This window comes from Drosophila teissieri, chromosome 3L, assembly GCF_016746235.2.
Source record: "Drosophila teissieri strain GT53w chromosome 3L, Prin_Dtei_1.1, whole genome shotgun sequence".
In the NCBI taxonomy this organism is placed as follows: domain Eukaryota; kingdom Metazoa; phylum Arthropoda; class Insecta; order Diptera; family Drosophilidae; genus Drosophila; species Drosophila teissieri.
The window spans coordinates 12,832,696-12,843,622 of NC_053031.1; the positions used below are offsets into that span (position 1 = coordinate 12,832,696).

General features: G+C 44.9%; 1 protein-coding gene across 2 annotated transcripts; it reads left to right on the plus strand.

Annotated features, from left to right (window-relative positions):
• The first annotated feature begins 1,002 nt into the window (after window positions 1–1,002).
• On the plus strand, window positions 1,003–7,409 carry LOC122616340. 2 transcript variants are annotated; one of them, XM_043791757.1, is made up of 9 exons: window positions 1,003–1,131; window positions 2,117–2,950; window positions 3,013–3,135; window positions 3,204–4,160; window positions 4,734–5,714; window positions 5,781–6,883; window positions 6,938–7,040; window positions 7,098–7,228; window positions 7,284–7,409. In XM_043791757.1, exons 1-9 carry the CDS (start codon window positions 1,077–1,079, stop codon window positions 7,395–7,397), a joined length of 4,401 nt encoding a protein of 1,466 aa, XP_043647692.1. In that variant the 5' UTR covers window positions 1,003–1,076; the 3' UTR covers window positions 7,398–7,409. The 2 variants fall into 2 exon arrangements, with proteins under 2 accessions (XP_043647692.1, XP_043647691.1); XM_043791756.1 differs by having other exon boundaries at window positions 3,204–5,714.
• The last annotated feature ends 3,518 nt before the right edge of the window (window positions 7,410–10,927 follow it).

A 10,927-nucleotide genomic window follows, 5' to 3' on the forward strand; every position in this document is an offset into this window, starting at 1 on the left:
GTTGAAAAGAATATTAAATGTAAATGCACGACTAAAATTTGAGTCAAGCAAACCGGAAAAATCAAATTTATTGATATGGTGAAGGATGGAATAAATGGTTGTGGAGTGTGGGAAGCGAAATGCTTTATGAGTTTTCGCATTTGAAACAGGTAAGTGTGGGCGTAAAACTATTATGTCTGACAAATTCTCAATTTTTAAGGAACTAAATTTAAGTTCTAGGCACAGCACATTTCATTGTATTCAATTATGTTCGATTTAAAGCCATTTGCAATAATCTACAGAATGACTGAGCAGCCAGCTAATATAAATTATGGTAGAGACTACCGCATTTGACAGCTGCTGAAGGATCAATGCGATCAAGTTCAATGGATGACGGAACCCCATTAATTTTCACAGCCCAATGCTAATGATAATACCATCGGTAAAAATAGCCTCCCTCTTTACGTCCCCCCCTAGTGACATTTGTGCGCTCTCGCACTAATTTGCTTTATGATATCAATGAAATATCAGCATATATACACCCATAAACGTATATATATCTTTGGAGACATCGAAAAACTGTTTTCTCGTTCCCTTCGAGAAAAGTCAGAATTTCTTTGGCTCCTCAGTCTTGCCTGGGCTCTTGACGGAATCGGTGCGTTTTCCAAAATAAAAATTCTACACGTTGTTTATCCTAAAACTACGGAAGTATATATACAGATCGTTTTTATGTGTTTTAAATCAATTAAAGTAGTGAAATGCTCTGTGAACTGTAATTGCAAAAAGTGCTTTCGTTTGATGTAAATCTGACCCTTTTTCTCCACGAATGACCTGTGCATATATGTAAAAAGTGTTGAACATGTGCTATTTATAAAGCCGCCTTAATCTAAATGGATTTGTTCCTCTGTATGCCCGCACATATATAGATCTTGTCCCATAAATATGTTGGAGAACAAATAAAAAAAGAAACGAATGTCGTGAAATCTTATTAATGTATTCTTTTTTATAAAATCTGAACCCAAGAACTCAAGAACTCGTCAGAAGTGAGAGTGGAAAGGTGTGTTCTATAAGGATCGGAATCGGAATAGGCCCTCAGAATGTGGGCGGCGAAATATGTTTTATGCGCGCTAGCATGCGTTGCATTTGCTTCAGGTGAGTGTGGGTGGAAATCGGAAATATTTCACTGATTTTGTGGAAATGGGAAATTTATTGGATAGTTTACAGGGAATTTTGGGATTGTAAAAGATTATTATAGTTTGGATTGCGCTTCATTGGCTTATGGCGATCTGTTGGGCATTACAAAATATATTCGATCTATATTTATATCACTTAAATATGGTTGGCATCACCTAATTAAATATATAATCTTTTCTTAATATTTAAATACATCTTTATTTTAGAAATAATGAAAATAAATCCTTTCAAATTTTTTTAGATAAAAATTTTTTTTCTTATTTTTTTCCGTATTATGTATATGTATTGACCATTAAAGTGTTCACAAAATGGCCATAAGACCGTTTGGTTTATAGCTAATGGAGCATATATTCATAGTTTTATGACACGCTCTCCGGAAAATGTGTAACACAGGTCTCGTATTTATCTAAACGAAATATTACTCACCAAATCACCGGCCGGCTTTGTGAAAAATGAAAATATACAACTGATCGTAAATAAAAGCAAAGCAAATCCCAAAATGACAAATTAAATTCTGGCCATGAAAAATCGTTTGGCAACGATTCAAAAGATTGATTCACCTAGTTTTTATGGGTTTCCCCTTAAAAGCTGAGATTCTAGGATTGTGTTAGTCTTTCTTTTTTGATACATATTAAGGTGAGAGTAAACAGCTGTTTGTGGCATGGAGCGTGCAATAAAATATTTTATTGCCGTCGGATTCTGGTGAGAAATCTTAAAGTGCCCTAAAAAATGTTGGATGCATAACACGGAAAAGCGTTTATGTTTATAGTTGGGGGTTTTTTGATTTATATACAACTTCATTGTTTTAAAATCGCACAAACTTTTAGAACTTATATCTCCAATACCCGGTAATACTATTTTATAGACCCTTAAAAATAAAAAGATATCTTGTATGCTAATTTTCTGATCAAAATTGATGTATTATATTTCTATTTCCATTAAGCTTCACCAAGCTCTGAGCGAAAAAGGAAAAATGTCATGGATATTCCAGAGGAGCCCAAAGTGCCTGTGGCTGTGGCTGGTAACCTGGACATGAGCTGTTCGGCGGCCAAAATCCTTCCACCGGAAATTAACCACGGTAGGGTGTTCCTTTTCGATCGCCGCCGAAAGGGCAAGAAGGTCTTCCTAGTGGCCTTCTACGTGTGCGATGATAACTACGACTTTGAATCGGAAAACTCCGAAATGTTTTGCTCGAACCAAAAGTGGGTGGGTGAAATACCCACCTGCATTCCCAAGTTGGATTATGTAGAGCCCGATGAAGAAATCGAAGAGGATGACGAGGATGACTTGGAAGTGTACGACACTGTGCCCTACGATGAAGTCGAGGAAAGTGATAAGGAGCCAGAGGATAGTGAATCGGAACCACCACCGCCACCACCACCACCGGTAGTGGATGATGCCGACTCCAGGCCTGAACCAGATATAGTTATCGACATTGATGATAATCAGGCGAATGTAGTTGAATCAGAACTGCCTCCGAAAACGGGTGATAACGAAACTTTAGAGGAGACTGCAACTGAGAACAAGGTTCTTGAAAACGAAGCTCCACTGGAACCGGAAGTCCACCCTGATGTACAGAGCTCCAGCAATGCATCTGTTGAGCCCACCAAAGATCGTTATGAGCCAACATTCTTGGATAACAATTGTGGGGAAGACAATGGCGGCTGTGCGCACATTTGCAAGCGATTGCTCTATCCAGATGAAAACCAGCCCATCAATAAATGCGATTGTCGATCAGGTTATACCCTGAATCCCGACGATTTTGCTAGCTGTCTTGGTGGGTGTATTATGTTAAGGTAAATTAATAGAATAAACTAAGCAATGTTATTGTTTTTAAAGATATCGACGAATGCCTGGAATCGAATGGCGGTTGTTCGGAAATTTGCGAAAATCTTCCAGGAGGATATAAATGTAGCTGTCAAGGTGGTTATTACGTAGATGAGTCAGGAAAGAACTGTGTTGGTATGTTTATATAATTTACATCTTAGTAAAAAAAATGTAGACATTAAATGGTAAATATTTCATTGCAGACATTGATGAATGTGCCAATACCGAGCTGTCATCCGATTGTCAGGGCGGTTGCGAGAATCTGCCCGGTTCCTATCGCTGTGTGGAGCCGCTGGTGGAGAAGTCGGAGGCCACTGAAGCTGTGCAGAATCCCATCGAGGAGAGCAACGAAATCCCAGAGAATGTTTCCGAATGTCAAACCGTTGGAAGGTCATGCAATTCTGGCTTTCAACTATCCGCCGACGGTACTGATTGCCAGGACATAAATGAGTGCGAAGTAGAAGGTCCTGAGGATCTTGATAATAACGCAGTCTGTCAGCAAAAGTGCGAGAATACAATTGGATCATTCCGTTGCTCCTGCGCTGAGGGATATCACCTGCTCGAGGATCAGCGAAGCTGTGCCTTGGACACCTGTGCGGACCTGGAGAATCCCCAGTTGAATCGTACGCGTTGTGCCCACGAATGCCAGGACTTGCCGGAGGGAAGCTACCGATGCGTGTGTCCCAAGGGTTATGAACTAGCTGAGGATCAGCATTCCTGCTTGGTGCAGGAATCTCCTTGCTCCACAGAAAAGGGCGTTGAGAAGTGCTCTCCGGGATCGTGTCTGGCCAGTGAGGACAACACGAGCTTCAGTTGCATTTGCCCAACGGGCTACCGCAGTGAGGTATTCAGTTGCCAGGACATTGATGAGTGCGCAGAGGATACGCACCTCTGCAGTCACACTTGCCAGAATACACCCGGTGGCTATCAGTGTGAGTGTCCCGAAGGACTCAACCTGGTCGAGGAGTACACCTGTTTGGCCGAGAATCTCTGCGAGGTGAACAACAATGGTTGCGAACAGATTTGCCTCACTGCCCGCGGAGGTAGCTGCTCCTGTCGCGAGGGATTCCGCTTGAGTGCCGATGGCAAGAGCTGCGAGGACGTGGACGAGTGTCTGGTGAATAACGGTGGCTGCCAGCAGGTGTGCCGAAATCTTCCAGGTTCGTATGGGTGCATATGTGCCGCCGGCTATGAGCTCCTCAAGCTGGATGGCATACGCGGCTATTGCTTCGACATCGACGAGTGCTCGCAGGGAACTCATGGGTGCAGCGACCAAATGCTTTGCGAGAACCTCAACGGTTCGTACACCTGCCTCTGCCCACCGGGATATGCACTGGGCCTGGATAACCACATAGTCACATCACTAAACACCTCATTCATTACTGATCCAACCTCATCCGATGCCCCATCTCCGCCTACATGCTTGGACATTGATGAGTGCTCGCTGGCCAATGGGAACTGCTCCCACTTTTGCCAGAATGAGCCAGGCGGCTTCCAGTGCGCGTGTCCTTTGGGATATGCTCTCTCAGAGGATATGCGCACCTGCCAGGACATTGATGAGTGCATTGACAGCAATGGTCAATGCTCGCAGCTCTGCTTGAATCAACCTGGGGGATTTGCCTGCGCTTGTGAAACGGGTTTCGAGCTAACGCCAGATGGATTCGGTTGCTCCGATATTGACGAGTGCTCGCAGGACTATGGAAACTGTAGCGACATCTGCATCAATCTTTTAGGTACCCATGCCTGTGCATGCGAAAGAGGCTATGAACTGGCCGAGGACAAGCAAAGTTGCCAGGATGTGGACGAGTGTGCCGGCCTTCTCTCCGGCGGTTGCAGCCACGAGTGCATCAATAAGGCAGGTACCTTCGAGTGCGGATGTCCCTTGGGTTATATCCTCAACGACGATGGTCGCAGCTGTCGTCCCGCCCTGGTCGGTTGTCCTCCGGGTACTCAGCGATCCGCCGAGGGATGTGCTCCAATTGAATGTAATCCGGGTTTTATCCTGGGATCGGACGACAAGTGTGTGGACATCGATGAGTGCCAGACGAAGAACGGTGGCTGCTCGCATCGCTGCTCCAACAGCGAGGGTTCATTCAAGTGCAGCTGTCCACCGGGCTATGAGCTAGATGCTGATCAGAAGACTTGCCAGGACATCGATGAGTGTGATGAAGGCAAGACTAGCTGTATCACCGGAAACTGTATTAACGAAATAGGAGGCTTCCGTTGCGAGTTCCCCAAGTTCCCTGCTTTGCCGGAGATTCCAACAGTTTCATCACTGCCCGAATCGCCCAAGCCCGAGTCTAAGCGGCCCAAGTATCCCGATTTCACCGAGCTGTCCAATGAAATACCCGAGAAGCCGAAGAAGCCAGTGTTCGACTTCCCAGAGCCCAAGTTTCCAGCATTGCCTAAGTGGGAAGGTCTTCCAAAGCTTCCGCCCCTTGGTAACGTACCTACATCGAAAGCACCCGTTCCCCGACTTCCTGAAGTGCCCAAGAGCACGGGATTCAATCAGTTGCAACCCAGGGATCTGTGCCCTCGATTCCAGGCTCCCCGTAATGGCAAGTCGCACTGCAACAGGTATCGCCATAAGCAGAAGCTTTTCTACAACAGTCGCTGCCGTATTTCCTGCAATCGGGGCTATGTTTTACAGGGTCCAGAGACCAAGAGCTGCGGAGCCAATGGAATTTGGGAGGGTCCCGAGACCAAGTGTGTTGGTGAGACACTAAGTTAAGTAATAAATTCTGCAGGTGGTGTTATACCTTTTGCGCATCTTTTCGCAGCCATCAACCAACCTCGCGTGCAAAGTCATGGAATCTGCCCCGCTCTAAGGCCCGCTCGGAATGGAGCTATATTCCCCGCCAGCTGCACTCAGGGTCCATCCCGATTCGGAGACGTTTGCCAACTTCGGTGCAATGCTGGCTACGTGCCCACTGGATCCTCGTTGACCTCCTGCATGATGTTGCAGGGCTGGTCGTTCGGTACCGATCTTAGCTGCCAGCCATTCGGCCACAATCAGCTTGGAAGTCAATTATTCTCGCATTGGAATTCTCCGAAAACAGTGACATCGCATCAAATCCAGAATGTGCAACAGATTAGACCCTATATCAAGTGCCCGGAAAATGTTGTAATCCTACTGCATGCCGGTGAGCAGAAGGCTCATGTGACTCTGCAAAGACCAGAAACAAATCTTAAGAATGGCCAATTGGTCGCACATCCCGCTTGGGCAGGTCAACTACAGGGTCATCTGCCAGCTGGAGTCCATAAGGTCGACTTTAGAGTTAACGATCCGGAGACCAAACTCACAATTGGATGCCACACAGTAATTACTGTTAAGGCCGCAACCCCGAAAGTGTCAAATCCATTTACCTTTTCGGGATCATCTGAATATTCAAGATCATCACTTCCTAGACCAGCTCCATTTGCGAGCTTGTCCACTAGTGGTTCATACTCATTTCCTGCATTCAGATCCCAGGCATCAACTCCAAAACCAATTTCCTTTTCCCATTTTCCACTTTCCCAAGATTCAGAGACATTACCCTACTCGAAACTACAATCCCTTTCTCGGGAATCACCCAAGCCAGTAAGCTTCGGTTCATTTTCCACACACAGTTCACTTCGCCAGTCGGAATTGCCCAGTTTTAGTTCCCCAGATACTGGGTCATCTTCCCACTCCAGTCTGGAGCCCTTTTCCTCCAAGCCAGCCCAGCTCATAAGTGCGGCTCCTGCTTCTAGCGAAAGCACACGAGTGGATTTGGGTTCGGATACCACCAACTATTGTCCTCCATCCATCGAAGTGTATCTAAAGGAGCACCAGAGCCTGCGGTCAGTGGTGTGGGATGAGCCACGATTCGAGGGTAAACTTCTTAAGATCTATAAGTCACATGTAAGGAAAACGAATGGCTTTTAGAATACCATTACTTAAATGACCTATTTGCAGTTTCCGGGTTCTTTGTTTAAAGTCGGCGATCACGCAATCAAATACGAAGCCACCACCACCGATGGAAAAACGTTAAGCTGCACATTTTTCATTTACGTCAGAAGTAAGTAGAAAAACCAATTATTGGAAATATAATAATAATTATTTCCTATTTAAACAGCTGCCAAGCCCACTCCTGCACCCATCGAACCCAAGATCACTTTCGATTCCGAACCCCAGATTCCCGCCGATGGTCCCGAAACCTATGTTATCTGTCCGGATAAGGAGCCCGTCCGGGTGACCAGCGAATCCGTAAGTCTGACTTACCATAAATCCGAAGTATTTTAATTTAATAATGGGATTTTAGGTAAGTCTGCCAGTTGGTTGCACTCTGAAGAATCTACGTCCACAATCGAGTTCCCCGAAACAACTGAAGCGGGGCAAGCTCACTTCTCTTTGGCATCAATATACAAATTTCTGATGTCTGAAATTATTATGTAATTGTGGTGTGCAATATTTGATGTACAGTTTATAATCATATTTTTGTACGACTTTTGTATGCCTAAAGAAAGAACAAATATTTTTTAAATATTCTGACTTTTTTCTTAAGAAACAATCATTGATATACTTTGAATGGGAAGCTGTGAATCATTTTGCGTAAATGAAAATAGTTAACAAGATAATGTTACCTGTTTTAAAATAATTCTTATTATAGTTTTGAAATATTTAAGTCACTAACATTATTTACAAGGGGTATGCGATCTTCGATCCGCACTGCCAGCTTTCATATTCCCCATATTGTGAGGTGTTCACTTTCAATTCAGGCAAGAATAATGGCAATTGCGAGACAGGTAAACATCGAAGTGGCTGTCAGAGGGACGGCTCGTTAGACGGCTTCCCTGGCAATTTGTATGGGTCTTTGTCTTTGGCGACAGCTTCCTCAAACACGCTGTTGAACTTGGCGAGTTGGCGGAGATTGGTACTGGGATTGGACTGGAATTGAGATGGAGCTGGCGGCTCGGGGAGGAGTTGGACTCTTTGGGCTCTATTGCACAAGACGGGACTTGGCGAGTACTCTTGGGGGACCACCTTGGGCATAAATTGTAATTATGCCTGCCACCGCGGCGAACAATAAATCTCAAAGTATTTATCGTACAACATGACAGAAGTGGGTCGGTCGGACCTGAGCAGCGAACCCCAAGCCGAAAAATTTGAGATTTTCCCAGTTTTTTCTATGCTACCACCTCTTTTTGCATACGAACAGCGAAAACATTTACAATATTTAAGCGCAACAATAACATATTTAATGCAGTTATGACTAAATGCAAAAGTTATTTTGATGTTGAATGCCTTTGTGGGGGCTGTCGCTTAAAATTGTGCGCATAACTTGGAACATGAAAAGTTACTTAGAGTCGGAGTTTGCGGGGCCTTTAATTAAAAGCGACAGGTTTCGAGACATTTTACTTTGAGATCAAGTCGAGTCGAGTCGAGTCGAGTAGTGTAGTGTTGTGTTGTGTTGTGTTGTTTGCTTTGATGCCGCTGCCGCTGCATCGCCGTTGTTGCATTGGAAGTTGCAGTTATTGTAATTACATATGGCGATGTCCAGAGCCAAGGAGCCGCACCCAAGTCGAAGACCGCTGACCCACATTTCGGGGTTCCACTTGGACTTTGAAGATGCAAATGGAACCGCATGGCATCGCATCGCATAGCATCGCATCGCGATCGCAGACGGCGCCAAATTTATGTAATCAAAGCCAACCCAAATGGATGCCATCGAATTGAAATTGCCAGCTTGGTCTTGGACTGCGACTCGGATTCGAGTTCGGATTTGATGATGTCAGCGGCGGCAGAAGGAGCAGAAAACCAAGTCGGAGGCGGCAGCAATCCAAAACCTAGGCAAAAAGGTTATCAATATCCCAAGATCTTTTGTAAAAGTTGGCAAATTTCACTCGTAATGCAATCGCACGCAATGTGTCCACCTCTCAAATCTACAAATACAAATACCAAAAAAAAGAAAAAATGTTATGTTGGCCAAAGGGAAAGCCAAAACAACAAGCTGAAGCTGAGATGATTTCGAATCTTTAATTATACCAACGAGTATGTGTGGAGCATAAATCATATTGACACTTGGTCTTAATTAAAGACAACCTACAAAAGCCCAGTTCTAGTTGGGCATTTCTTCGTTCTTTTTATTTATTTATAGATTTCATTTTGTAGAAAAATCATAAATCAATGCGGGCGCAAGCAAACTAATAAAATTCAATTTGTAATCAGAAACCTCTGCAACGCCCTGCGAAACTGGCCGCCGCCAGACGGGTCTTCACTTCAATCAGCAACAGTTAGAAGCCAAAGCCATAGCACAACCAAAGAACGTCTCGCTTTTGACTTCCAAGAATGCAGCTGTTCTACGGCCAATGCTCCATGCCCATCTCCATCTCCATCCCCATCCCCATTGCCATCTTCCCGAAAAATCCATAAAAATGAACATACATACGTACCAGGCGAGCTGTACGGAGCTGTCAGAAAGAGCCAATGCCGCTGCTCCTCAGACGCTGCTACTCAACAACTCCGAATCCGAATCGGAAAACAACTATAAACACGATGAGAACAACGCGAACCGAGCTGAGTGTTGGCTCTTTGGAGTGACGTTTTGGGCCTGGCTTTGGCAGCCAGAAGAACAAAGTCGGCGCCGAAGTGCCCATGGGCCTAGAGACGGTCGAAATCGGAGCGTGAGAGTTATGGCACTCGTCTCGTGATTTTCTCGTTAGGGTCGCCAGTTGGGATCCCCCAAAAGCACTTGTGGCTGCCACAAGTGATCGTTCTGGGTCAGTCGTAGGGAGCCAAAAGTAGGTGAATGCCAAACTGAAATTGATATATTTAGACAATTAAATTTAGCACTGTTTTGAAGGGTTCTTGAAGAAAAAACGTGGAAAGGGGACCATAACATAGAAGTAATATTCCGTTCCTAGAACTTTTTTAAAGCTAAATGTCAGTAAATACATAGGTTTATTTGATGGAATATTAGAATGTAGTGAACAACCGCTTAGACTAGGCAGGTATTTATGCTTAAAGTGTATTATACGGTGCTTTAACTTAGTTGTTCAGTACAATGACCCATATTAGCATTAAAGTGGATTTAAGGATACATTTAGTAATATTATTTACGACTTGTTTCAGTAACTCCTAGTTGTATTTCCGACTATTTCCCAGCTGACCGATATTTGATCTCCACAAACCCGGTTCCGCTCCCACATTTCGGATTGATTCCCATCCAAATCGGAGCGCTTGTCAGTCGGCCATCTCTAGCCGCTGGCTTTGGGGTCCGTGAAGAGCTTCATTCCATTTCATTTTGGCCGGTTCCATTTGGCTGTTTTGGCCCGCTTTGTTTGCGCCGTTAACCTTGGGGGCACAGCAGCCAACCGCGACCGTCAAGAAGTGCAAAAAGTGTTCAAAAGTGTTGGCAAAGAAATGAAATACCTGGGGTAAACCAGAAGATTTGCATGCCACCTGAGTGGGTGGCGGAGGGGAAAGAGGCGGCGTGAGCCACAGTGATTGACATGCCTCTAGTTGCGTTTTCTTTTTCAATTTGCCAAAGCGAACCGCCAAGCTCTTTGTGGGTCAGGGTCAGGATAGCAAATGTCAATGCGACCACAGATGCACACATGACCGAAGCCGCTTCCCCACCTTTGTGGGCCACCATTTCGACCATTAATTGCTTACGCACGCGACCATCGAATGTGTGTCCACAACCATATTCACAACCATATTCACAACCATATCCACATCCACATTCACATCTACTTTCTTTACAATTTATTTCGGTTTATGTGTTTATCGCTTCTCGCTAATCTCGCAATGCGGCAGCCACCGGCAATCAGCAACGGTGACAGTTGGGGCAACTCCCACAAAAAGCCAAGCCCAAGGAGCCACAAAGCGAAAAATCAGAAAAAACCGTCCAAGCTTTATGGCCACAAAAGTCGCCTGGCGTTCCGTCGCATGATTTATGGCGCG